The sequence below is a fragment of the Ursus americanus genome, chromosome 15 (assembly GCF_024610735.1).
Source record: "Ursus americanus isolate L20-20 chromosome 15, mUrsAme1.1.p, whole genome shotgun sequence".
Classification (NCBI taxonomy): domain Eukaryota; kingdom Metazoa; phylum Chordata; class Mammalia; order Carnivora; family Ursidae; genus Ursus; species Ursus americanus.
Window position 1 is genome coordinate 24,168,406 of NC_142141.1, and position 27,820 is coordinate 24,196,225.

The 27,820-nt window shown below is 54.5% G+C and overlaps 1 protein-coding gene across 7 annotated transcripts in view; it reads right to left on the minus strand.

The window, feature by feature from the left end:
• Positions 1-1,936: 1,936 nt before the first annotated feature.
• NDST1 (N-deacetylase and N-sulfotransferase 1) overlaps positions 1,937-27,820 on the minus strand; it is a 58,817-nt gene continuing 32,933 nt past the window's right edge. For all 7 annotated transcript variants that reach the window (XM_045815248.2, XM_045815251.2, XM_087867854.1 and 4 more), the window contains 13 exons: positions 25,135-25,629; positions 22,167-22,254; positions 20,821-20,975; positions 19,960-20,145; positions 18,135-18,263; positions 17,159-17,341; positions 16,080-16,176; positions 14,775-14,898; positions 12,506-12,680; positions 10,334-10,504; positions 9,564-9,673; positions 7,735-7,837; positions 1,937-6,970 (listed from right to left, as the gene is read on the minus strand). In XM_045815248.2, coding sequence (XP_045671204.2) covers positions 6,851-6,970; positions 7,735-7,837; positions 9,564-9,673; positions 10,334-10,504; positions 12,506-12,680; positions 14,775-14,898; positions 16,080-16,176; positions 17,159-17,341; positions 18,135-18,263; positions 19,960-20,145; positions 20,821-20,975; positions 22,167-22,254; positions 25,135-25,629 — 2,136 coding nt within the window. In that variant the 3' untranslated portion in view covers positions 1,937-6,850. The remainder of the gene's footprint in view (positions 6,971-7,734; positions 7,838-9,563; positions 9,674-10,333; positions 10,505-12,505; positions 12,681-14,774; positions 14,899-16,079; positions 16,177-17,158; positions 17,342-18,134; positions 18,264-19,959; positions 20,146-20,820; positions 20,976-22,166; positions 22,255-25,134; positions 25,630-27,820) is intronic.

A 27,820-nucleotide genomic window follows, 5' to 3' on the forward strand; every position in this document is an offset into this window, starting at 1 on the left:
GCATCACCCATTTCTAGTTGTTTTTTATTAAGACTTTCATTCCACAAGACTTTCATTCCTTTGTTTTTTTAAAAAGTGTTGCAACCAAAGCTGAAGTCCCCTTTGAACCTTTGCCCTCTTCCCGGTCTCTTCTTCCTCCTCTAGAAGTAACCAGTTATCAGTTTGGTGTGAGAGGTATGTATCTACACTCCCGGGAAAAATACACCCTACGTAGCATTCCTTCCAATAATGGTCGCACTGTAGGTCAGTCTCAGAGAGATCGCCCTGGCAGGACGTGAAGACTGAGCTCATTCTTTTCGACTGCATCCTCATGTACCAGCGTGTGGCTACACTGGCGGCTATGGAGCCGATCCCCCATGGATGGACATCTAGGTTGTTCCCAGCAGTTTGCTATTATGGAACACACTGCCCCATGCACACGATCCATGGCTTCTCTGCCGGAGGCCTACTTCTGGAGCCTGGACTGTTCCTGCAGTACCGGGTTCCTTGAGTGGGCTCCTCTCAATTAGGGGATGAGGACAGTCTCATGGGCCTTTATTCACTCAACCTATTAGAAATGCAGACTCTTGGGACACCTGGGTGGCTCAGTCGGTTAAGCATCTGCCTTCAGCTCAGGTCATGATCCCAGGACCCTGGGATCAAGTCCCACATCGGGCTCCCTGCTCAGTGGGGAGTCTGTGTCTCCCTCTGCCTTTCCTCTTGGCTTATGCTCTCTCTCGCTCTCTCTCATAAATAAATAAGCAAACAAATAAATAAATAAAATCTTAAAAAAAAAAAAGGAAATGCAGACTCTTGGGACCTCTGAGAGCAGCTGGGATGGATTTTCACACTGTGTTTCAAGGAGTTTTAGGGTTCCAAGATAATATGGAGGACAGAGAGGAGGAATTGGCTGGTGAGAGTCCAGACCTTGACCCCACTCCAACCAGAATACCCCTGCCTGCCTTTACCTGGTTTCCAATTTTCTCTTTTAAAAACAAATACCAGCTATTTTAAAATTCAAAAATCTCTGATGTGGCTGGACCCCCTAACTGGCACAGGAACCCTTCTGTATCACGCCTTCCGGAACTGCTCCCATGACCGCAGTGTCCAGCCACGTAGCGTCGGTGATACCACAGGACCCGCCCCAGGCTCCCAGCTGACGCACCGTGAAGGTCTCTGCAAGCACTCCCCGTGCATGGGGGGGGGGGGGCTGGCGCACTGGTGTTCCCAGCTGTGTCCTCGCACGGCCCTCAGCCGCGGTCCACGTTCCTGCGCACCTTCTCTGGCTCGCACTCCGTGGCCCGGTTCAGTGTTCCGGAATCTTCCTGTGTATCAGGGAGTTTGTTAAAGTGCACTTTGCTGGGTCCCGCTCCCAGAGGTTCTGAAAGACTGCATTTCGGGGAGCCCAGGGCCGTACATTGTTTTAAAGCTTCACAGGGGGTCCTGAGGGTGCAGGTCTGGAGGCCTGTGTTGCAGACAGCGGACCGGGGCCTCTCTGCTCTGCCCCTCCCTGGCAAATCTCAAGCTCAGCCCTCAATCAGGCTGGGAGGGCTGGAGAGTGACGTGTTTTAACCAAAGTTGTGGTTCCTCGGACAGTGGGACTCTCTGAATTAATGAGAACCCACAGGACTCGTCAAGCAAAGCCAGGGTTTCCCAAAGCGTGGGGCCTCAGCGTGGAGAGGCTGAAATGCGGATGGCTGGGCCCCTACCCCACACCTGCCGGAGCTGGCTCTGCAAGTGCAGCCTGGGGAGCTGCAAACTCTCCAGGAACAGCCACTGAACGGAGTCCAGCTTCCTCCGTACCCCTCCGATGAGGGAAACTGAGGATCAAAGAGCAAGATGACTTTCCCACCTTACGCAGTGGTGGCCTCACCTGCTGTGGTGCGAACCTCCCCATCTCCACCCTCCCCTGCGGGCCTTTCTTAAAGTTCAGAGACAGACAGACATGACCAGTGCGTACAAATAGAACCCCACTTTATTAGCAGTTAGTTCGAGATTGTACATTAATGGAGGAAGGTTCCCACTTTTAACACAACCCAAAACGGCTGGTTCGAGAGCCCTGATCAGGTGAGCTGGGTAGCACCCCCTTTCCCCCCTCTCCCCACCCCCACAAGGGAAGGAAACCTGTCTGCTCCCCTAGCGTGCCCCCCACCCTCTGCAGTCAGCCCTCTCCTCTCCCCAGGAAATGACATGAATTTCATGCACAAATTACAAAAGGAGCCCTCTTGCTGATATTAACAGCTAGCACGGTCAGAGAAAACCCTCTCCTCCTTCATTCTCCTCAAGGGCCAGAGAGAGGAAGGAGGGAGGGAGGGATGAACTTATTAAGATAAAACACAGCCAGAGTCTCCCCAGGCCCTTGACATTGACCCCTCACAAAGCCCATGCCCCCCCCCCCACAATCTCTGGCTGTCTGAGCTGGCAAGGGTGAGCCCTGGGGGGCAGCTGGCCCAGGGCTGCAAACCAGGCACCCAGCATTGCCCTGAGGGCAGGGGTCTGGGCCCCCCATCCTCACTTTGACTAGACCCGCTTTCTTCTTTGACATTTGAAAACCCCTGCTATAACAGCCCCATCTGCTCATCCCATAAATGGGGAAGTTGAGGCCCTGGGGGGGAAACCGTCACGTAGCTACTAAATGTACCCAGTTGGGATGAAATTTCACATCTCCTGCCTCCAGCCCAGGGCTCTTCTCCTCACACCACAGCTTGGGGGAGGCAGTTCCCCAGTTAGGCCCTTCCCTGGTGCATCCCAGGGGCCTGGCTCTGTTCCAGTGCACACAGACCATGGGCCTCCAGGAAGTAAAAACCAGGAGGCCACAGAACAGAGAGAGAGAGAGAGAGAGAGAGAGAGAGAGAAATGCTATTCGGTGCCCTGTGGTCCATCGCCAGGATCAGAGGGGACGGCACAGGCTCTTCTGAGCCAGAGGCATCTCCTTCCCAGCAGGCCCAGCATGGACGGGCCCAGCCTCCTCCTTCCAAAGGGGCCCAGGCCCAGCTGCAATGCTGCCTCCTTTGCCCTCCCCTGAGCTCCTGGAGCTCCACCTAGTCCTTCTGCTGGTTTGGCACTTGGTACAGGGAACGGGAGAGGGGCATCTCAGGCTGCAGCGAAGTTGTCAAGTCAGCACAAAAGGCAGAAATCCACACAGCCGAAATCAGCCTTGACAGGACAGGGGCTAGAAGAACACATTCTGTGACACCATGAGGAAATGGTCACACAGATCCAGAATGTGGGACTTCGACAGGACAGCAGGCCTGCTCTCATCAACATCATTTAACAGCCAAAGCGACCAGAGAGAGGGCTTCTCAGCATTGAAGAGACTGAACAAAAACCGCAGATACAAGATGTCATGTATACGCCTTGACCGGATCCTGATTCCAAAACCAGGCGTAAAAGTTATCTGGGGGGAAAGCGAACATGGATTGTAAAGCAGATGTTCTTGGGAAATCACTGTTGTCTCGGGTGTGATACAGACCAATACGTAGGACAACGTCCTAACTCTCAGGGGAGGCGGGGGAGGCATTTTGGTCAAGTCTCATGATATTTGCGACTTATGTTTAAACTAATTTGGAAAAAATATATACGTACAGAGAGAACGAGTGAGAAATCAAATGCGGCAAAGTGTTCGTTTTAACCCTAGAGGGAGGGCAGGAGGCGTTTGTGACAAAATGATCAGTACGACAGGTCTTCACCTGCTCTTTCGCTCACGAACCGGTGGGGCCTGCTCCCGACGGTGACCGCCAGCGTCTGTGGGTCAGCCTACTTGTCCCCCATCGGGAGCAGACGGCTGCTCCTCCTCACAGGCTCCAAAGAGGCCCCTCTCTGAACTTCAGACTCATCCTCCAAGAGCCACACGCCTGCGCTACGGCAGCTCCGGCAGCTCCAGAACCCGAGGGGCTGAGGCCCTGCAGGCGACCGGCCCACCTGCACCGCCCCAGGCAAAGGTCAGGGGAGGGATGGGAGAACGGAGGGCGGAGTCCCCTACAGGAGTTAAGCTGTTTCTCTTTCTGTTTCTCTCTCTCTGGCCAAACACAATGAGCGAACGCCGAGATGCAGGGATGTTGTACCCACTGCCCTCTCATTTGCCCTCTCAGGATCTGTGCGCTCGGCAGCTGAGAGCCCCTCGCAGGATCTGTCTGTCTCCCGCCCCAATGTCTACACGTCCTGGCAGCAGGTCCTCCAGCAAGATTCATCAGTGGGAAGGGAAGCAGCAGCAGGGACCAGACAGACTCAGAACACGTGACAGGTCAAGTTCCCAGCCTTCCAGAAGGGCCTGGACAACATTTCCCACTATTTCTCTTGCTCCCACAGGGTCCCACGGGGTCTTGAACCTGCCTGAGGCAGAGAGAAACGGAGCTGCCCGCCCACGGGTCCTTCTGAGCTCCCAGAGATGGGGGCAGGCGTCCAGACACAGAGGGCGGATCTCCGCACGTGGGGGCTGTAAAGGTCGGCCCAGGCCACGGAGCCCAAGCCCCCTGCCGCAAAGTGGGAGGCCCGGGGCTTGCACTATGGAAGTCACTGCCCCTTTCTGCGAGTGGTTCACGGCACTGGCAAGTCTGCAGGAGCACACAAGCAGGCACGCCACCCCGTCCCCAGACACTCTGTTCCTCGCCCCGTGGGCCTGACACTGGGTTCCCAGGCTCAAAGGCCCCAATGAGAAGCATGACTGGAAGGCTTCTCTCGGAAGACAGTGAACCCACACGCAGCTATCACGCTGAGTATCCGCCTTTCTTCTCACTGCCAGTGAAGAACTTGAGAAAAGGGGTCAGGGTGAGAGGTCAGACAGACCTGGCCCCCCCCCCCCACAGACAGGGGGAGGACCTCTCAGGGAGAGCAAGGCAGGACTGCACGTGCAGACCAGGAACGGAGAAGGCTCAAAGGCACCCTGGCTGGGAAGGAGTGGTTTGTCCCCTATCCTGGAATGACCACGGGTGTGAATGAGGGAGGGACAGGAAGCTGGCACAGAGTAGGGTCCCCAGGATGGGCTCAGAGGCAGTGTGGCATTGGAAGAAGAGCACTGGACTCGGAATCAGGAGCCTCAGGTTTAATTCTCGGCCCTGCTCGCGCCCAGTTCTGAGACATCGGCCAAGGAGGCCGCCTCGCCTTTCTGGACCTGTTTCCGTACCCATCAAAGGACCCTTCCAGCCCCAAGATGCTAGAGTCTTCCAAACAAGACAAGGCTCTCCAGAAAGGGTTTTCTGGATGTCGGTTGGAAGCTGAACTGGCAGTGGGAGGGGCTGGGGAGAGACACCCAGCCTTAGTCACTTCACATTGTTAAAGAAGGGGGTAGGAGCAGACCCTAACCAGAAAACAGCCCCGAGATCCCGTGGTCTGCAGGGGGCCTGGAGACAGTTCTGTGGGTCCCGGCGGGCAGCCCGGCTCCCAGGGCAGCTCCCAACCTAGCACCATGTGAGGGGGAGGGGACAGGCCAGCCTTCAGCCCCCTGGCCTCCCACCCCAGCCCTGCTGTTTCCTTTGGCCAAAATTCCTCCAGGGTCACTGCGCTTCCTGAAGCCAGGTTTCCTGGAGAGAGTAGGTCTTCCCTGTGCATCTCACCACCTCTGTTCAGCTGCAGGAGGCCCCAGGGAGGCCGCGACACTTGGGGAGGGAACACAGACCTCTCCAAGGGGCACCTCCACACTGTCTCCCTGAGGCCCAGACACACGAAGACACGCCCTCCCCTCCCTTCCATCTCATTCTCTAGCACTGAGATAGGACACTGGGGCTTGCCACCATTTTGTACGACTGAATTAAAAACAAACCCAACCAAAAAAAATATAATATATATATATATACACATTATATATATATATAACACAGTGCGACCCCAGCACCCAGGGTATAAACTCTGGCACCAAGAAAAAAAACAAAATATTAAAATACTTTAGCTTCTTAGTATTTGGGGGGGGCGGTTAAGGGGGTCTCTAGGAGCCCTTGGCCACAGGTAGCTGGGGCAAAGCCATGGATGGCAGTCTCACCCACTCTGCCCAGTGTCTGCCAGGGGCCAAGGTTGGGGCTGGGCGTGGGGACAACGTATGTACATTGGGGCATGTATACTGGCAGACTCCTGAACCGCCTCAGTCTTTTACCACAGGAAATACCACACGTCATATCCCAGGGTGAGGAACGGGTAGGGAGGCCCGGGTCTCTGGGTCCAAATGGCATAGCAGTGCCCCAGGGTCCTGAAGGAGGCCCCGAGGACTGGGTGGATACTGTAGGAATCAGCAATTCTTTTCCCAAAAGGGAAAGTGAGATGTGAAGGTATTACCCAGAATGTGTGTAGAGGTTCAGCGTTCTCTTGAGGTGGCCACCCCCACATCCAGCCCAGTGACTCTGGGTACCCAGCTGACCCTCTGAAGTGCCTGGCTCAAAACAGTCAGGGAAGCATCCAGTCTCTCTCCCCTGTTTGGCAAAAGGCCCAGCTGGGCTCCTCTCCCTCTTGTCTGGAGGACAGGGAAAATATGGCAGCTAATACTGAGGGGATACCCTGCCAGGGCAGGGCGTGATGGGATGAAGGGCAGGGCATGGTTGGTAGAACACAGTGAGGGACAGAAAAGGGAGTCTCACGGACTCCCTCTCACCAGGAAGTGGCCTTCCACCAACAGGGAGTGGCCTCCCCACGGAAGGCCGTGAACGGAATGGACCTCTGGTGGCTAGGGAGGTCCTGTAGGCCACAGACCCAGCGCTGGATGCTCTGAGGCGTTTGTGGACCTGCCTGGGCTCTTCTCCTGGCCCTGCCTGGGCCTCAGCTGAGTATTGCTCGAAGTGCTTGGCCAGCCCAGGCCCAGCTCCCCACTCTGCAGGTCAGTCTGGCTCAGCACGCGGCAGGCCGTCCAGGCCGTCACAAACGTTCAGTCTGGCTGCGGTGGCCGCGGCTACCTGGTGTTCTGGAGGTCCTCCCGCAGCCAGGTGGGCAGTGTCTGGCCCATCTTGTACAGCAGCTTGGAAAGCTCGATGTTGTGGTCCCGATAATAGTCCTTCAGGAAGGTGCGGGACTGCAACAGGAAGGAGAGTTCAGATCTTGGGGATGTGCCGATTCAAGAGGGACCCTCCCCTCTGTAACCCCACCACTCTGTCAGCGTCAACCCACACACCCATCGTTTATTCACCATCTTCGTTGGTAGCCTCCAAAGAAAGCTAGATGGCAGGACACCAAAACAGAGTACACAAGGTCAAAATTCTTGTGATAGGGAGAAAAGAAGGAACGAATTAAAATCAGGACGACGGAAAGTCATGCGTGTGACCTTTGCCCTCTGTCCTTTGGACAAGCCATTCCCTCCCGCCAGGGCTCCTATCCGTCCACACCTTGGGCCAAATGCTGCCCTGTCCTCGCAGGCCCAGCCCCAGAGTCCTTCCCCTCCAGGGCCCCTCCCGGCTCCAAGTAGCATCTCTGGTTCTGAGACCCCCTGGCACTCCTGTGCAGCTCTCTTACTCCATGAAGCGTGCCCTGCCTTGTATCCTTCCTGGTGTGTGTGACTCATTCCCCTCCCAGACTAGGAGTCCCCTGAAGGCAAAGAACACGTCTCATCCAGCCTCAAAGCCCGCAGCACGCAACGTTAGGCAGAAGGTAATAAAGACTCACTGGACTAAATCGCTTCGAACCCACCACGTCCCAGCTTCTATTTCCTCCTTGTAAGAACACCATCTAAGAATGGCCAAGGCCGTTAAGGTGCGGAGTGCAGGGTAAAGGGGAGAGACGATCCCTGCCAGTCAGGGACCCCTGCGGTGATCAGCTGCCACGGGCAGCGTGTCCACTTACGTCCAGGTCCATCTCTGGGTATTTCCGGCCCTTGCTTTTGCCCAGACACTTGGTTTTCCCTCCTTCGAGCAGTTGGCACCAAAATCCTTTCTTTGGGTCAAACCTGTGGAGGTGGGGAAAGCCTCTGGATGGGAGCTGGCCCAGCCCGTGCCCTCCCTACCTTAAGGTTCACAAACCCCAGGAGTGGCAGAGCCTAGCCCATGAAACCCACTCCCCTAGGCACACTCTGGAACCCACAGACAGACGTGCGGGGCTGGGATTTGCTTCTGCCGGCCCTGGGCTACACTAAACACACCTGCCCCCTTCCTCCTAGCAGAGAGCAGCTCGCGTGCTCGGAGTCTCTTGTCCCAGCAGGGCAGCCCGAGCCCTCCAGCAACCCAGAACAGGAACGCGTGCCACCCTTCAGGGTTCAGGGAAGCCTTTCCTGAGCACGCTCCTCCTCAGGGCCGAGCAACTTTTTCTACCCAAGAACCCAAACAGGGAAGAAAAAGCTTAGTGGCATTTTTTGGGTGTGTGTTTTAATGAACTGCCTGTTTTTCCAGAAACGCAGTGTCTGCAGCTGTCCTTCAGCATGTCCACCACTGGGAAGTTATGGCTTTTGGAGTAAACTTCAGAAACGACAGAGCAAGACTGCCTTCAGGATTTGAAGTCATGCTGGGCCTTCAGAGGGTTTTGGGGTGGGGGGCAGATGAGCTCTGAAGCTGCCGAGGGGAGGGGAGGCACAGTGGCATCAGAATCCCACCCCCAATCAGGAACCATCAGAGCTTCTCGGGCGTGAGGACAGCCAGAAACAGAATTCCCATTCGGCAGGTGTGGGACCGGATTTCTGAATGGGTCCCAGGGCGGGCAGGAAGGAGGAAGATGATGATGATGAAGGTGATTTCTGAACAGTAGTACGTGCCAGGCGCTGAGCTAAGAGCCCCGCATGCACACTGCATGCAACACAGTGACCCTCGGGAGGTAGGAGTCAAAACCTTTATCCCCAATGTACAGATGAGGAAAGGGAGGTTTGAAGGCGCTAAGACACTTGTCCAAGGTCACACAGCTAAAGAAGTAATGGGTCTCCTAACCCAGGCATCTCTGCTGCCAAGAGCCCAACACCTTCAGTGGCTGCTCCTATTGGCCTCAAGGCACAAACTGCAAAACTGACTGCTTCTCTTCACCTTTAACCTCCCGACAGTGAGAAGGGAACATTCTTGCTGCATGACTTTCCCAAGAGGGTAACCAGGAAAGGTGTCTTTATTCCTACCTCTCTTGAGAACCCCCTCCCACCCCATCCAGCTGCATGAGTCACTTGTCTGTAACATGGCGCTAGGAGACGCCACTCCCCAGCCCTGAGCTCCTGCCACACAGGCTGGCCTCTACGCGTCTTGGGAGGGCGTTCTCAGTGCATTTGTACCAGATTCTGAGTGAGTGGGATTATTAGCCATGACAATATTTGTAGTTTCCTTTTCCTGAAATTATACTTAAATCGTGATCTAATGCTAAGAAACCCTTATGGGAACTAGGGCTGCTTAATGTTAGTCTAACTTACTTCGGTTTTTATTGATTCTGAAAATGTTCAGCACAGACTGAAAAGAAAACCCCAGGGATGGGACTGACCAGAGTAGAACATATTCACCACCTCCTTTTTCCTTGAGTTGATACCTTTATTAATATGACTCAAATCATATTAATATTAGCTTTTCTGCTAAACAGCCATCAGGAATATGCACACTTTCTAACTCTAATTTATCTGAATCTCTTCCATAATCATTCAAGCCTTTGGCTTTTTGGTCCAGGTACCTGCTCAGAATATCACCTTTTTGAAAAGCCAAGGCAACACTCACGCCAAGGTTTTGTGGTAGTCAATAGTGTTGGTCACCCCAAGGAACTTTTGCACTGTGTCCATCACTTTGGCAGGTTCTGTTCGCAGCAGTTTGCCATCTAAGACCAGAATCTGGAGAAAAGAGAAAAGGGAGAAGGATGATAACCTGTGTGTACTCCAGGGTCAAACAGGTTCCCCGTCTTCTAGTCAGCAGCCATGGTTACAAATTGGGGACTCTTCACTCTATAGTCTCTGTCTCTTCTTCCACTTCTGAGCGGCAGGTGTCCCCATACCTCAGGCTTCTGCAGTCTAACTCCCTGCTCTCTGCCAGCCTCCTTGTCCTAGAGATGAAGCTATCACTCCACTCCTGCTGCCCCTCATAACCCCACCGTACCCCTCTCTGCCTCTCTCCAAGCCTCTGGCCCAACATTACTCTCCTGCCTCAACCCTCCAAGGATTTCCCTAAATGCCTCATGTGATCTGGCCCTTTCTGACCTCTCTGACCAGGCTCTCCCTACGTCACCACACCACTCCCAGGAAGATAGCCTACCCCAGGGCTTTTGGGGGTCTCCTTAGGGACCTCGAGCTTGGTGACAGGACGAGAGCTTAGGGAATTTTCACACATCGGCCTTGGGATAAACAAGAATGAAACTTCCAAGGACCCCAAAGGTCTAGCTCGCCAGTGAGGACATTTCTGGCCCCAGGGCTGACAAAAGAAGATTTGAGGCTCTCTACTAGCTGCCACAAGCCAGAACTGTGAGTGCCCTCCCAAGGGTCAGGGACAGCAGCTACCTGGTTGGCATGAAAGGCGCTGAGCCAGCGCTCAATGTGGGTGGCGTACCAGCCGGGGACCAGGCAGCGGTGCTGGAGGGCCCGCAGCTTCAAGGACGCGTCAGGCCCAGCCGTGATCACCTCGTGGAAGGTGTGCTTCAGGGCCACTGGGTCATCGTGGGCTCGCTGGTGCTGCAGGCAAGGGGGCAGGGTCAGTGGGCACAAAGGAAGAGGCTCTCTTCAGCAGCTGTGAAGTGGCCCAAGCCCTGGCTGCAACCAGCAGCCGTGGGTTCAAGTCCTGGCTCTGCCTCTCACTGCTCTTTGACTCTGGGAAGTCATGGCCTCTCAGAGCCCTAGTTTTCCCATCTCTGCAAGACAGGAGTGGGACTAGATCAGAGTTTCCAAATGTTGGTCATCTGCCTGGCACTTCTCTGATGTCTCCCGTATCCAGAAGCCTCCTATACACATAGGAGGTCCACACACTTTGATTTACACTGACTCATCTTCCTTATTCACATAAAGCTATTTCAAAATAAAACTCACTACGGCTTCCATAAATACATACCAGAATCAGCTGTCCCATAAAGAAGGTAATCACTCATAAATACAATAAAAATAAAGCAATGTTCTCAAATGCCGGCCAAGTACAAACGTCTGTTACAGGTCCTGAGCCCAGGGCTTGCACTCTGTTGAAAACAGAGCTTAGCAACGTTACAGAGGACTTAAGAGCCATTTACACTAAACTAGGAATTTGTCCTTCATAGAAATAGAAGGTGTTATGGACTGAATGTGTGTGTCCCCTCCCCAAAGTTCATATGTTGAAGCCTTAACCCAGAATACAATGGCATTTGGAGGTGAGGCCTTGGGGAGGTAATTAGCGGTAGATGAGGTCATGAGGGTGGGGCCACCACGATGAGGTTAGTGCCCTTAGAAGAAGTGACACCAGACAGAGCGGGTACTCCCACTCTCTCACGCACTCTCTCTCCCACTCTCCCTCTCTGCCTTGTGAGGACACAGTGAGAAAGTAACTGTTGAAAAGCCAGGAGGAGTGATCTCATCAGGAACCGAATCTGCTGGCATCTTGATCCTGTACTTCTGGCCCCCAGCACTAAGAAATAAGCTCCTGTTGTTTAAGCCCCAGTCCGCGATACTGTGTTATGGCTGCTCGAGCAGACTAAGGCAGCAGGAAAAGAGTCAGAAAGGGGGAAATGCCATGTCTGAGCCACCTGCGACAAGGCCATGGGCCATCAGCATCCAGAGACCGGGAGCCTGCCCACCAGGGCTCACTCTCTCGAGCCTCCACAGCTGCACGGAGCCTCACACACAGCTCGGGGTGGGCAGTGAGAGACAGGGCAGTCTGTGGGGACCGGAGAGCAAGCAGCATCTGTACCCGGCCCCCTGCCGGCACTGCCGACGCAGCGATGCCCCAGAGAGGAAGGGACAGGCTCAGACGGTGGCAGGAGCTGCTGAACGTGGCCTGGCCCGAGGAGGTCTTCCTGGACCAGCTGGTAGACGAGCTCCCTTCATACTCTGGCACTGGATCAGAATCCCAGGAAGACTGGCAGGCAGGGGAAGAAACTGCCCAGAAGGCCTGAGCCCAGGCTTTCCTGTAAGCCTAGTGGAACGGTGCTCAGAAGAAATTAAGTCAGGTCATTGACGTTAAAGAAAGTTCTAGTTCTTACATAGTCGAGTGGGGATTAGGAGTCCTACCTTCTCTGGCACAGACAACAACAGTCAGGTAACTTCTTTACCTGATCAGGGGTCTGTATACTCTCCTATGAATGGGGAGTCCTATGCCTTATCCTTCTCTGAATCCCCACCCCCACCCCACCCAGTGCGTGTCCAGTGAGGAGGCCAGTTAGTATTCACCAAATCTCACTTTCATCCAGGTGGAACCGGCCTCCACCTCTTGTTGGTGTCAGAATCAGAGGCGGGACCCTCAGTGAAACTACAGGGTGGGCAGGTAACCGTTGGCCGGGATGCAACGTCGATTTCTGCCTGTCTCTTCCACTAGGCTAGAAGCCCTATGGAGGCAGGACTCTATTCTCACTCACTACTCTATTCCAGAAGCCTAGCCTAGGGCTGGCACATAGTAGGTGCTCAGGAAATATCTGTTGAATGAACGTACGAGTAGCTGAGCGATGGACAGAGCCCCATGTCCCTACCCAGGGCTCCACCCCAGCCCCGGCTCACCTGGTACCAGGAATAGGCCCGGTCCGCTGGGTTGATGAGGATGGTCAGGACCTTGGCCTTGGGTAACAGAGCAGCTGCCCGCCGGGGCGCCACTTCCGAATCAAAGTAGTTGGCGCTTTTCTCAAAGTAAAAGTCAGAGGTGGTGTTGGAGGGGATAGGGAAGAACTCCATGTACCTGCAGGAAGCCCAGAGAGAAGAGCTCACAGGCAAGACTCCTGACAAGGGGGCCTGGGGAGTGCAGCATGAGAGGGTGAGGGTCGCTGGGGGTAGAACTTCAGAAAGCAAGCAGGCACACTGATCCCAAGGACCTGCTTCTGGCAGGGATTCTAGATGGCCTGGCAGTCAACCTTCGTCAAATTCATTCCTTTTCAGGGGGGACCTTGGAGTCAGGAGGATAGGAAGACTTACGGAAATGATATGGGTTGTAAAGCATGGGATGGGGGGGTGTCTTTGGATCTTAAACAAGATGCTCCCAGTTAAAGTGATGGGGCCCTAACTCACCTCCTCTGGGGGTAGGGGGGACTGGGACACCCTGGACCCTGGGAAGAGACAGCATGGACCCGAGGGATGCCCTCTCCTGCCTCCCAAGTACAGGGTTTCTTTCCTGACTTCGGATGGCCATTTCTAGCCTGTCACTGCGGACCAGGAGACAAAGAGAGGGGGAGTGTGTCACCTTCTGCCAGCCACACCCCTCCCTGGCCTCACCTGCGTCAGCCAGACAGCTTTCCAGAAGAACCTCCCCTATCCCACCCAGAAGGATGCCCACACTAGCCCTTTGGGACCAGCTCTGGATGGAGGACACCTCAGGAAGCTAAATGAACACTCCAGAGCCTCCCAGGGGCACCTACTCATACAAAATAGACGTACAACTTCAGGGGTTCGTGGGAAACAAAACTCACAGGCCCACCTTAGGTAAGGGTGTAGGATCCCTACTGTATCCTGGGAGACAGGGTTCCTCCAGGGAGGTCCCACAAACCCCTTTATCCGAACCACCCTGGGGCTTCTGAGATTCCTCACTCCACCCTACACCTACCTACAAAATCAAAATCTTGGGAATGGGGCTGAGGAATTGCTAGCTCCCTCCTATTTCTGAATTTTATTTATTTTTTCTTATTTATTATTTTTTAAAATTCTGGTTAGTCGACATATAGCGTTGTTATCAGTTTCAAGTGTATTTCTGAATTTTCCTTATGAAATAGCATCTGTACACCCACAGTCCAATGTTTGTAACACCTAAGTTGAGAAAGCTCTGGAAACAGAAGCTTTGCCCCTCAAATGTCCCCTCAAGCAAAGCCATTTGGCAGCAAAACCTGACGTACTCATCTTAGTGTAAATGCTCGCAATACTTTGCTCTAGACATATTAATGTGTGTCTCTGCTGCTGGGGTACTTGTAATGGGGTGCCGCCCCAGACCCCGCTGGGAGTGTTGCTAAGTGTATGGTGCCACACCTTATTACCTCCCTAAAACCTGAGAGAAGGCGACTTCCAGTGACACAGCTGGCTACACTGGGTTTTAGACAAGAGAGTACACATACCAGAGATAGACAGGCAGGCAGCTAGGTAGGCAGACGACAGACAGACAAAAGAGAGAAAAAGTACAGAAAGAAACAAACAGAAGAAGGGCCATAATCTATCCACCCAGGTAAACCACTGGCATGAAAATAATAAGAGTAACACATGTATAGGGTAAGAAAAGGCCAATAGTACAGAAAGTTGCAAACTGCAATAACTGGAGTGTAAAACTATCCCCACGCAGCTCCGGTGATAGGTTCTGGAAGGAAGCTACAATTCCCACCCCCTCCCCAGGCAACTCCCCAGGGGCTAGCAAGCCCCCTCTGAAGGGCTCACAAGAACACCTTCTGCTCCTGGGTCAGGCAAGCAGAGTTCAGCCAGCTCCCAGGGTCAGAACACTTGGATTTTAGCCCCTGCCCTGTCCCCAACTCTTGGGACCTTGGGCAAGTCCCTATCCTTCTCTGGGACTCGGGTTGTTTTCCTGTAAGCGAGGGAGGGGCTGGCTCCCACTTCAGCAGTCTCTGAACCCAGGCGGTGACGAAAAGGGGCAAAGGGCTTCCTCATCAAATGGCCCGCCTGTGCAAGGCTCCAACATCATGACTCAAGGGTCACCGAGCTTTGTCCCTGTTTACAGAACTTCAGCTGCCTGTGAGCAAGTGCCCGCCACCTCCTGCCGGGAGCACAGCAGACCTCCCCCGGGACAGACTACAACGCGACAGCCTTTCCCCTCCAGCTCTGGACACCAAGGGCCACTCACCAGTCGATGCCTTTGTGATAGTTGTGGCCATTAAAAAACTGGATCTCCTCGAAGGTCTCTGAGCTGGGGTAGTTGCTGCTGAGGTCGGGGTGCATGCCCAGGAACAGGTAGAGGGCAGTGGTGCCTGCAGGGATGGAAGGTGGCTGAGACCAGGGCCCAGCCCTGAACACAGAGACGGGGTCTGGGATCCTGGGTTCTGACTCCAGCTCTCCGTGACTCACTGAGAGATCCTGGGAAAGTCCCTTGCCTTCTCTGGGGCTTGGTTTCTACAAAAGAATTTTACCAAAGCCAGGACAGCAAATACAGGGCACGCGTATGGGCACCCCAACTCCTGCATCCATTGCAGACATCACTAATCTATCACGGCATTCTAAACACTAAACAAAAACTTGGCCTCAGAAGCCTTCCCACCCTTATACTCCAGCAGCCATGCCCAGTTCATTAGCGTCTTCTCATAATCCCAGAACTAGATGGTTTCCAGGTTTGGGCCTCTGTCCTCCGACACGTGGGACGAGCTCCAGACCCTGCTGTCTGTTGATGTGAAATTCATGAGGGGCTAAGAGATTTGCCTCAAATGCCTTCTCCTTCTGGGTGCCCTTCCCTCACACTCTCTGTCCTACTTGACGGTACAGGACGTACCCCCTCCTTTAGAGAGTTCATTCCTTTCCTGCGTGTACGTCTATGGTTTGTATGCTATAATGAGACATCTTGGAAGAGAAGGAGACTATAGAGTTGAGTTTCCTAAAGAGTATAAACCTTGCGGGTCGGAGAGATAAGGGTTCAAGACCTGGACCTATCATTTCCTAACTGAATGTGTCAGAGGAGGTCACTTCACTTCTCTGAGCCTCAAGTTTTTTATCTGTAAAATGGGAGTACCCATGCATGCTTAACAGTGTGTGTGGATGGCAATTACTTAGCAAGCACATCACCGCTCCTCCCTCTTGCACCTCTGGCAGACATGACTAATAGATTGCTGTTCTCTTTGCACTAAACCAGTTTTGCCTGGCACTGCTCAAATGTGCAGAACAGCTGATCTGGGCTTCTCTGCCTAGACTCAGAGACTCCCAGGAAGAGAGCTCCCCGAGGCTGTGGTTCAGGACAGACAGGAAAATTTTAGGCCTACCCCCCACTCCCTCCCCACTTCCATACTGACAGGCAGTTCATGTCCATCCCAACTTCACTCTCACTTCCTGGGAAAGAGGGGACAGATTACTGAGGAATGGAACTGGGGCAAGGTGGTCTCCAGAATTTTGGGGCTGAGACAGCAGGCAGTGGGGCACGCTGGCCAAGAGCAGAGAGACCTGCCTGTTTTCTGGGGGCCAATGATGAGGAGCTTTGGGAAGCGGTCACACGTCTTCTCCTTGGACCAGATGTCTTTGTGGCGTTTGTCCTCACAGGGGTCCTAAAACAACAGTGGAAGGAATGTTAGGGGAGGCCCCAAACCCAATGAACGGACTCTCGTTGCACATGGATACGTGGTTCTTACAGCACTGCCAGGTAGAGTCACTGTGTGTGTCCTTGTCACATCCCCACCTCAGGACACTGAGCTGCTAGCAGGCAGGGACCACTTCTGGTTGGTTCTAGCAAAACGCTCAGCTCAGAGCTTGGCGCGTGACAGCAGCTCACGAGCACTTGCTGCATTTACCTGGACGAGCTGACCAGGGGTCAGCAAACTCGGTCTGTAGAGGTCAGTAAATCTTTGGTAAGTGCTGAGGAACTACTTTAGGCTTGAGTACCACCTGGTCCCTGTCTCAACTACTCAACTCTGTTGCTGCAGCATGAAAGCAGCCATAAACAGTACATACAAGAATGAGTGGGGATGGGTTTCAATAAAACTTTATTTACAAAAACAGATAGCAGGCCAGATTTGGCTCACGAGCCATGGCTTGTGGGCCCCTGGTCTGAACTATGAGACTTCTTCCATTCCAGCTTCGCTCTGTTTCCAGATTTTGGTAACCCCCGGGGAAGACTTCCCCAAGAACTGCCCCCACAAACCCTCCCATCAGTCCCCTCTCCCATGGTACAGACCCTGCTAGTGTGAGAAGGGGCGTATGGGACTGTCTGCAAGTCTACCCAGGCCAGGCACTTGCCTTGATCTGCACTCGAGCCACACTCTGCTGACAGTTTTGTAATGCTTCTTCAGAAGGTGCGTGCGAGTGCGCATGCGTGCACATCTGCACGTCTGCGTGGGCGGTGTGTACATACATGCCTGTGAGAACCACCGAGCGTGCCCATGCTGGGGAGCAAGTGTGCACCTGAGTCTGTACTCAAGAGAGACTGAGAGGGTGTGAGGGCCGAGCCCACGTCTGGCATGTGTGCCTCGAGTGGCGGGGTTCCACCTTTGCGACAAGACACCCAGGCCACCACCCCACCCGTCCAGCCACCTGCCAGAGCGGGTCCTTCTCCTCGGAGAAGATCTGGAAGTACTTCTGCGCCAGCTGCACGGGCGGCAGCGTCTGCAGCCGGAGGCTGGTCCAGGAGTGCAGGAAGCGCACCAGGTGCTTGAACGTGTACAGGCCCAGGCGGTCGTTCCCGTAGTTGGACAGGTGCGTCATGAAGATGCTGATCTGCTCCAGGGCAAGGGAGGTGGGGGGCAGGGCTGGTCAGCAGCTGAGCCCCCTGCCACCCCACTTCTGACTCTTTCGGTCTTGCCGCAGCCTGCGGAGTCACTCTGTGACCAGTCCAAGGTTCACCGGGGCCGTAAACCGACTCGCTGTGTGACCTTGGCCCAGGCACAGCCCGGTGAACCCAGGTCTGACTGGCCACCAACTATCACAGCCCTGAAATGGGAAGCTGACCCACTGCGCAGTCGCTCGGGTGTTCTTCTGTATTTTCTTGGTGGGGTGTCATGGACAAGGAGTGCTCGGTTATCCCGTAAAGCTGAATGACACCACCACTTGGTATCTACTCGATAGTATTAAAGCGTGGATGATTATTTCCATTTTACAGATAAGGAAAGAGAGGGTCAGAAAGCTCAGATGAATAGCTTAAAATACATGTAGTTTAAAATAGCTATCCATGTATGGTTTATAGATTAGTGACTTACTCTGTATGTTAGCACATACCATCCACATATTTACACACACACACAAAGACTGGAAAGAACCCAGACGAAAATGCTCACACGATTGCACTAAGTACAAGATTCTCAAAGGAAAAGGGAAAGACAACTCGATTCCCTTCCCAAGGTCACACAGTAGAGCAGGGCCGGGGCCAGGGGTGCAGAGCGGGTTTCCCCACTGCAGGCCCTCCTACCGGCTGCCACCCTCTCCTCCCCAGGCCCAGGAAAGCCAGCCCTGACAGCAGACAGGCTGTCCGGCAGCGGCCCCCACCCCCAGCCAAAGGCCATGGAGCACTCACAGGGTTGAGGAGCACGGTGAGGAAGAGCTCGCCCCCGTTGATAATCTTGTCCAGCTCGCTGGAGCCACCAGGGTACTCGTTGTAGAAGATGGTGTGCGTGAAGAGGCCGCAGGTCTGCCGCGGCAGGACCTGGGGAAGGGGCAGGGGAGAGCAATGGCATCTGCAGGCACAGACGGCGGCAGAAGACCCTTCCTCAGGAGAAGGGCCAGGGTGTCTCCTCAGAAAGGCAGCCTCTTGTGTGACTACACAGCCCCCACTCTTGGGGATCTTCTCCCCCAGGGACCTCCTGCAGCCGGCAACACTCCCTCAAGGGAGCTCACGGGGCCTTGCTTGCCATTTTACAAGCTTCGCCACTATCCTCTGTAACAAAATGAGCAGGCCCCAGAATAACAGAGATAGGCAATGAGAATGTTTGCCCAGCGAGGGTCCCTGATCTGCAAAGCAGTCCTCCCGGTCACCCTCGCAACCCCCTCACAGCGTTAGAACCTGCCTGGGAGGGCTCCCAATCACATACTGGTTTAACTGTTGATTCTGGGTCTCCTCTCATAAAACTGCACTCCGAGAGAGCAGGGAACTTGCTTGTCTGGTCACCACCTCATCCCCAGAGAGAATATGAATGGCTGGTATTGAGGAGGCCAGTGGAGGGAGGGAGGGAGAAGAGGGAGGGAGGAAAGGAGGGACGGACAGATGGACGGATGGACAGAGGAAAGCATAAATCTGGCCTTCCCACACAAATCCCATCTGGATTGTCGACAGTTCATCCTTCCAGTGGCTCAGGCCAAAAACCCTGGAGTCATCCTGACTCATCTCTCTCCCCCACACCCTGCCTCCAACTCATCGGCAGATCCTGCCGGCTCGACCTCTAAGTAGGTCCAGAACCTGATCACATCGCAACGTCGCACCCCGATGGAACCACCACTCTCTCGTCTGAAGACTGAAGTGGCCTCCCAACTGTCTCCCAGCTTCCCACTTTGTCCCCTGCAGTCTCCGAAACTCACGGCAGCCAGAACAAGGGAAATCTTTTAAAAAATGAGTCTGATCACAACAGCACTCCATGCAAAAACTTCCCATCTCAGAAAAAAAGCTAACGTCCATCCAATGACCTTCTGTGGACCTACAGGATCTGGCCCACCACCCCTCCGACCTCATCTCCCCCTCACTTGCTCCCCTCCAGCCATATTGGCCTCCTAGTTGGTCCTCAAACACACCTAGCACAAGCCCACCTCAGGGCCTTTGCACTTGTTTTCTCTGCCTTGAATGCTTTTCCTCACATAGCAGCATGCCTCATTCCTAGGAAGGCCCTTCCTAATCTTAGCCTTATTTAAAATAGCTTCTCCTCTCTTCTGGCACTCCCAATCTCCCTTCCCCGCTTGACTCTTCTCCATGGCCCCATCACCATCTGACCATATGTTACACATGTCACACATTTGTGAGTGCACTGTCTCCTGCCACTAGAACGTCACATCTACAAGGGCAGGGACTTTCATTCGTTCTATAAACTCCTGTATCCCCGGTGCCTAGAACAGAGTCAGACACACAGTAGAAGCTCACTGAAAATGTTTAAATAAGCAAATGAATAAGACAGAGGCCTGTTCCCAGTCCTCACCAGAGGCCTCTTTAAAAATTCTTCAGCCCCTGATCCCGTCACAAAAGCTGAAAAGGGGCTCAGGAAAGGGCCAGACCAGCAGGCCACCTTCCCTGGGATGATGAGCCTTGGATGCCAGAGGGGGCAGGCGAGCCTGGCCCGCAACCCCTAACCCGCTCACGCAGGCCACGCTGCCCCAGTGCATGCACACGCGCCTCACGGGCCGCGGGGTCTGCTCACCATGATGCCGTTGTGGATAAAGCCGCGGCGGTAGCGGGCCGGCTTCAGGTGGGGGTACTCCTCCGTGCTGGTGACGCGGATGCTCCACACCTGCTTCCAGGCCTCATACAGCTGCACATGCACGGGGTACACGCCCGAGTGGTGGGGGGCCACCGCATAGCCCATGTCCGTGGGGATGCCGTGCTCCTGGGGAGAGGAGGGCCGGGCCAGGGTGAGCACGGGTTCCTTCCCCACTGGGTCTCATTTCCCCTTTGCAGAATGGGAGAGAGAAATCAGAGGCTAGAAGGGCAGGGCAGTGGGTCCACGCCCTCATGGTATAGATGGGAAAACTGAGGCCCAGGGAGGGAAAGGGATGGACCCTGAGTCTCGAAGTGAGGGAGTGATCAAGCTTGGGGACTCTTAACTCTCAGCCCGGGGTTCATGCCCTCCGGCACCCCGGAGTGAGGAGCAAGGACGGGGGCTCTTCCTGCCTGTGTTGGCCTCTGATTGGCTGGTGGGCCCAGGCTGAGCCCGTACCTGGGCCTCATTCCCTCTTCCCGAGGACCAGCTCCAGCTTTCCTGAGCCTCCCACTCTGGCCTGAGGATAGAGCCTGGGCTCAGGAAATAAACTGGCCTGGATTTAAGTCCTGGCTGGCCCTCCTCCTAGCTGGTGTGGGCTCCCTGCGCTTCCGTGTCTTATCTAAAAGGGAGAGTATCGATAACCACCTCTCGGGGTCTCTGCGAGGCTTCAGAGAGACAGTGGCTGTAAAGATACTAGCAAAATGCCGTCAGACGGAACTGCGAAACCGCAGCGAGAGGCCAGCCATCCGGACCCCCCGCCCCTGGCCCACCCAGCTCTGCCCTGTAGGGAATCTTACTCACGACAGCGAACTTCTTGTTCAGAGCCATCTGCTCGGCCAACACCGACTGGTTGTGGAAAAGGTGGGGCTGCATGTGGCTCCACATGTGGGGGAACCACCAGAACTCCTTCACATACGACAGCAGCAGATCGTCCCCAGCGTCCTCAGCATCTGTACCTGCAGCCAAAGCACGGGCCGCTGAGCCCCACCCAGCCCCGCCCAGCCCCGCCACCATGGGGCTCTCCAACCTGGGCTGGTGCCCGGGGATGGGCGTGTGCAGACACAGCCCACCCAGGAGCTGCTCGTGAGAGTTACCCAACCACCGCATGGGAGCAGACAGCGCCCCATCCAGGGCCCCGAGTTCTAGTCCAGAGTGTGGCCTTCGCTCAAGGGGTGACTTTGGACAAGTCCTCCTCCTCTCTGGGCCCTCGGGCCCCATGTGTGCAATCCATGTTCAAAGGCAATGATCCCAACGGCTTCTCCCAGCTCTGACAGGCCTGCTCTGATCCGCTTTCTGTCTTCCTATTGGGCCATTTGTCACCTGTCTTTTACTTAACCATCTCAGAAGCTCTTTGTATATATACAGGACATCTAACCCTGTCTCATACTATAACTCAAACTACCTCTGATATGCGGAGCGCCGAGAATATGAAAAATGCACATAGACAACCCAGTATTGCTCCTAGTTGGCTTTGGGACCATGCTGCAGAATCTCCCCCCAGAATTGCAGAGTATTAGGGTTTTTTCTAGAATTCAAGAGCGGCTCTCCACGCAGTGGCCCAAGCAGAAGGCAGCTACAGGGAACCGTAACTACAGATGACAGCTCAGGGGTCTATCCCTCTTGCTCGGCCCAGAAGGGCAGCATCTGAGGAACTTGGGAGAGCCCAAACGAGGAGGGAAGGCATGAACCATGCAACCTACACCCTCAACCTCGACACTTAAGACTTGAACATGAAATGGCAATGGCCATCTCCGGGCAGGAACAATTATAGGGCATTCTCACTTTCTATGCTATATATTCCTGCAGTGTTCTTAAAATTCAACCAATTACTTTTTTAAGCAGACATAGGACAAATAATTTCAAAAGAGAGAGGAAAGGGGGAGACAAGAGGGAGAAGATGCCCCCAAAGACAGCACAGCCTGAAGGACAAGGAGAGACCCGTTGTCTCATTGCTGTCCCCACATGCCCTCTGCCGGGGGCTGTAACTGCTCTGTGGGCTGCTGGATCAGGGGGAGGACACCAGGGTCAAATGTGGCCCTCATGTGGGCCCGTCAGCCCACCTGCTGCCCCAGCGGCACAGCACTGCACAGATCCAGAGCCAAGGGCCCCTGGAAGTTGCTCGTGGGGGCAGAGCCAGGCCCACTTACCTGTGTGGAAGAATTTCCCTGAGTAGCCCAGGTTGAAGGTGAAGTTTGGGATATGTGTGCGTAGTTCATTTTGCGTATCAAACAGGGCCTAGGACAGGCAGAGGAGGAAGAAGCGGGTGAGGGGGAAGCTGGGAGCTCCCTGTTCTTCCCAGTGAGGACCCAGAAAAATCCTACTGTTGCAGGACCAGCTACGAAGTTTGTAGGGTGCAGCAAAAAATAAAAATGTGGGACCCTTGTTCCAAAATCATTTAAATTATCAAGAAGGCCACGGCACAGCACTAACCTTGTACAGGCCCCTTCTAAGTGTGGGGTCCCACACCCATGAAGCCAGCCCTGAGCTGCCACCTGCACTGGGCCTCTGGCCAGAGAAGACCCGACGCTAGCCCGGCTCTGCTATGCGCCCTTGAGAAAGCTTTGTGACTGCCCTAGGCCTCCGTTTCCCAAAGTGTGAAATGGAGATAATTTCTCTTGGGGTGACTGAATGAGACCTCGCGTGTCGAAACACCAGACACTTTGGTAAGTACTGTAAAATGGTGGTATGTCTGTGTCCATGGTCACTGCCACTGTGAGCCTCGGCTCTTCGCCTGTCAAATGTGGAGGGTCTCTCCCAGTGAGCACAAGGCTGGTGTCACAGGATCGTGACTTTTCCAAAGACATACTGCATCCCCCGGCCATGCAATGTCCCCAGCCATGCACACCCCATACTGGGCAAGCCAACGAAGGGAGGCTGATGCTGATAGAACACACACACACTTGTACTCTGGAGTCAGGACTCCAAAAGCCCCCGCCCTACACACAGAGCACAAGGCCTCGAAGACACCTGCAAGAAGAGCCTGCTGTCAGACTCCTTTGCAAACAGACAGTGCTGGCCCTCCTGGGGCCACCACCAGCATCTCACCAAGGCCAGACCCTATCTGACAGACACACACGCTCTAGCCATGTGGCCTTGGGCAAGTTACGTCACCTCTCTGAGCCTTAGTGGCCTCCTCTGTGAAATGGGACTTATGATGATACCCCCCCTCACAGGGCTGCTATGAGGATCCGCTGAGGCCATACACAGAAAGGGCTAAGCACAGAGCTGGGACGTGCCAAGCCCTGAAAAGGCAGCTGCTGTCCGTGTGATTTAAAGGGCACTCTGCAGCCAGCGCTGTACACGGTAACGAGGCAACGTTCGTGTCTCTGAAAGAAAGGCTTAGCTGCAGCCTGTGCCTGGGATTAAGGAACGGGGGAGGGAGAAAACTTCTGCCCTCTCAGACTCACAAGGATGTTTAAGGCAAATGGGACCCTGGCCGGCGAAGCACTTGGCAGGCTGCACGGAGCTGAGCGCGCGGAAGAGGGTGTCGCGATTAGTACTCTTCGACAGAAATAGCTCCCGACTGCTCTCATCCCTCTCACTGTAAAAGTGGGGAAAACAAGAAGCAAGGAGGGCAACCTCAGGGCTCGTGGGGGACACAGTGAGCCTGGCAGCCTGGTTTCCTTGTAGGACCAACCCTGCACCAGTCTCAAGGACTCACCTGGACAGGCAGCAAGCACTAAGGTTAATGCAGTAGAGAGCGCCCTAAGTAGAAACAGAGCCGTCTACTCTGTTAGAGGTCGGTTATGGCATCGCACGAAGCCTCAGAGCTGGAAAACCTCAACGGGGATCATCCTAACACTTGCTTTCAACGGGACAGCCCTTCAGGAGGTGAGCTCTCAGGAGCAAACACAACGTGTAAAGCAGATCAAAGCAACACGGCCCTGTCCCAGGAGATGCGAGCTGGGACAGCTCAAAGCGTGGCCCGTCTGCACAGGCCCCTCTGCAAACCCCCGGGGGTGGGGGAGCAGCCTGAAAACTTCCCATCGGCTCCTCTGTCAGTTCACCACCGAGGTTCAGACATGGGAAGGGACTCGCCCTCGAGTTCCAGTCAATGTAGGGCCAAACGGGTCCTGACTCCCCACATGGTGCCTGCCCCCAACACCATCTGCTGGCTCTTCTCCTCTGGAGGTGTAAGGAAGAGCAGAGCGTTCACTCCTGACCCACAGCCTCCCTCCCAGGCCCCAGGGCCAACCCCAACAGTGACCTCAGGAGGACAGGGAACACAGCGCCCACTAAGGGGACTCACTTGGGAGGAAAGCACTCCTCTTAGAAGTCTCTTTTGCCATCCGGAACATCAAAGCGAGGTCTGGATTTGGTGCTAATAGGTTCTAACGCTTGCTAATCTCCTAAGGGAGGACGGGGTCATCAGGCAGCAGTCTCTCTGCAGAATTTAATCCCCTGGTTTTGTTTTCCCTGGATCTACTGTTGCGCCTGCTCTCTATTTATGGCAACCGGCACTGATTTCCCCACTTACTCTAGTGATGTCGTTTTCTTTGCAAAGAACCTTGAGTCAAATAGAGACTAGATGAAAAGTACATTTGAAAGCTTGCTTAATGGCCTTCAATTGTAGGCTTTTCTTCAGTAGGGATGCATGAGTGTAAAATTTCAGTGGTCTGCAAAACGCTTTTACATGCAGTTTAGTTTGGTAAACACTTTTTGAAATAAACACATGCATTCCACTATTTATACAGACCTCAGTTAAAATATGCCTGTGTAGGATTCAAGCTCTAATTCTTGTTTTAAAAGTTTCGTGGGAGCTCTGGTACTGACATAAACATTTCTGAGAGTGAAAAATCGCGTCTGGATTAAAAGGCAGATACGTAACCCTGCACAGCTCCCATCCCTGGGCTTCAATGACACAGTCTCTCTCTCCCCACAGATACATTTCTGAATTCCACACTCCAAAATTCTTCTATCTTCAATGCTTCAATGTAATCTCCAGTGCTGCTTTTATCTAGTAAGACAATTACTAAAACCACCTGGCTGCGGGGGGGGGGGGCAGGCACAGCACTGGGGAGAGGCAGACAGCGAAGTCACCATGGGGCACCCCAAGGTTCGAAGGTGGCGAGGCCCCGCCCGGCCTGCCGGGCACCCCCCCCCCCCGGGCCATACCTTCACGTCCTCCACTTTCATGCGTGTGCCCTCCTTGCCCACGAAGATGTCATCGATGTCCACCAGGATGTAGCGGTCCAGAGGCAGCGAGAGGCGCTTGCCCGTGAGGAAGGCCACGGCGTCGACGAAGACGAGCTTGTGCAGCCAGAAGTTGAGGTTGTTGCCGAACAGCACTCGCTGAATGCCGTCGTGGAGGCCCAGGTCCTGGACCACTGTGGCGTGCAGCGCCGCGTGCAGGCCGGCGTCCGCCCCCAGGTGCGGGATGGACTCGGAGGAGCGCGTCTTGGCCAGCAACACAGGTTCGTAGGTGGAGTGGTTGGACTGGAACACGGTCCAGTCCTCGCCGGGCAGCACGCCCTTCTCTACCTCGCTGGGCCGCGTCACATAGAGCAGCGGGGACTTGGGGTTGATGCTGCAGTCCTTCAGGCCCAGGTTTGAGTGCAGGAACAGGGGGAAACCCTTGAGCTGCGCGCTCAGCAGGCTGTTCTCGTTGGCCTGTAGCCGGGGCGGGGCGGGCGGGGAGAAGGGAGAAGAGCTGTCAGATCCAGAAGCCCCAGGGGAACGGGCACAATCTCAGGTGGGGACTGATAACAGGAGTGTCAACAGGATTCTCTAATGTTCCCGGAGGCCTTATCACATCCCTGGTCCTGTGCAAACCCAGTTGCGCTGGTCCCAACAATATTCCAGCAAACACGCACCATGCGCACCACGCTATTACCAAAGCCAGGAACCCAGGTCAAGCACTTGGCATGCAGGGATGCTGTTAATCCTCACAGTGACCCCACGACAGAGGCATCACTGTCATGCCCATCTTACAGATGAGGAAACTAAGGCCCAGAGAGGCTATGTAATGCCCAAAATCAGAGAAAAGTCTAGCAGCTGTGAGCCCAGACTCTGCCACCAGACTGCCTGGCCTTGGGCAGGTTATGTAACCTCTCTGTGCCTCCGTCTCCTTGGCTGTAAAATGTTCCTCACGGGGTGGTAGAGGATGATGAGTGTTCCTCCTGCAAAGTGCTCAGGACGGGCCGGCGGCATCACAAACGCTCATGCAGTCCCCATACCAGCCGCAGGAGGCAGTTCCTGTGTTATCCCCACTTCATCGGGGAGGACACTGAGGCTGCCCTCGGTTGGTCACACAGGGTCAGGAGGAGCCACAGTGACCAGCAGACGATCTCCCCCTGCAGGCCACACACCTGGCCACCAGGCTCCCTGCCTGGGCTCTCCCAACTGGCTCTGGCTGCCCCATCCTTTCCTTGGGAGCAATCTTAGGTGAATGCCAGTGCAGAAGAGATCAAACAGGAGGTGTCTGCTGGGGATGCCCCAGAGCGTCCCCAACCCTCCATATGCACCTAACACCCCCAAGCCCACCCCCTCCCAGGAACCCAGCTCCCTCCGTCTGCCTTCTCCTCCCAGGGCCCGGTGCTGCCCAGCTCCCTGGGATCTGCAGACAGTACCCACAGCACCCCTTCTCCTCTTTCCTAGACTCACAGCCCCCGCTCCTTCATACCATCCCCCTCCCTCCCCAGCCACCTGATTCTGGATATGGTACAACTGGCCTTTGTCCCTGTGCCAGTTCCATTCTGTTTTCTTCACCTGGCAAACTCCTGTTCATCCTTCAAAACCCAATGCAAATACCCTCTTCTTTGCACTGGCCTCCCTGGATCCAGGTTAGAGCCCCATTTGCAGCACGTTTCACCTTGGCCTTGGCCTTATCTGTTCAGGGTCTCTCTCCCACCAGTCTGCCCGCTTGACGGCAGGAGCTTTATCATTTCCACCTTTGGATCCCTGATGCCCTAAACAGGCTTGATACCCAGAAGGAGCAAATACATGTTTGATGAGCTAACTGGATTTTTATTTTTATTTATCTGGGAGGGTGGAGAGGGGCAGAGGGAGAGGGAGAGAGATGCAGGGCTTGATCTCACGACCCTGAGATCACGACCTGAGTGGAAATCAAGAGTCGGATGCCTAAAGGACCGAGCCACGAGTTAGCCGCATTTTTAAAAAGAATAAAAAGGAAAAGACAGATCCCTAGTACCTGGCACCCGACAGTTATTCAATACAGGTGTCATTTGTTCATTCCACAGCTGTTCACTATGTTAAGTGCAAGGGATACAGCGAGGAAAAACAGACACGGCTCCTGACCTCATGAACCTTAAAGTCAAGTAGGGAAGAGAGACAGCAATCAAAATCACAGAAATAAATACAAAACTTCAATGGGGCATATGCTACACAGAGCAAGTTCATAGTTCTGGAAGACTCAATAACTGGCCATAGTCAATTGACTCAAGGAAGACTTCCCAGAGAAGGGGCTAAGATTTAAAGACTGAGTAGCAACTAGGGAAAAGGAGGGGCCCCATTCAAAGCAGAGCAAGGGCAAAGGCCCTGAGGGAAGAGAGGGCTCAAGGTATGGCAAGAGGCCAGCAGAGTGATGAAGAGGAAGAGGAGGAGATGGGGCAGAAAGGTCGGCTGGGGCCAGACCTGGGACCCTGGAGGCTTGAAGGGGCTGCGGGAAGCCATCAAAGACTCTATCAAAGGGCTTCAAACAGAGGGATGACACGTTCCAATATGCATTTTAAAAAGATCCATCTGGCTGCTGTGAGGAGAATGACTGGGGTGGGGCAAAGCAAGGGCGCCCAATGGGTCTGGAGAGGACGGTAGCGGGGTTACACAGGGCCACCCAGGAGAG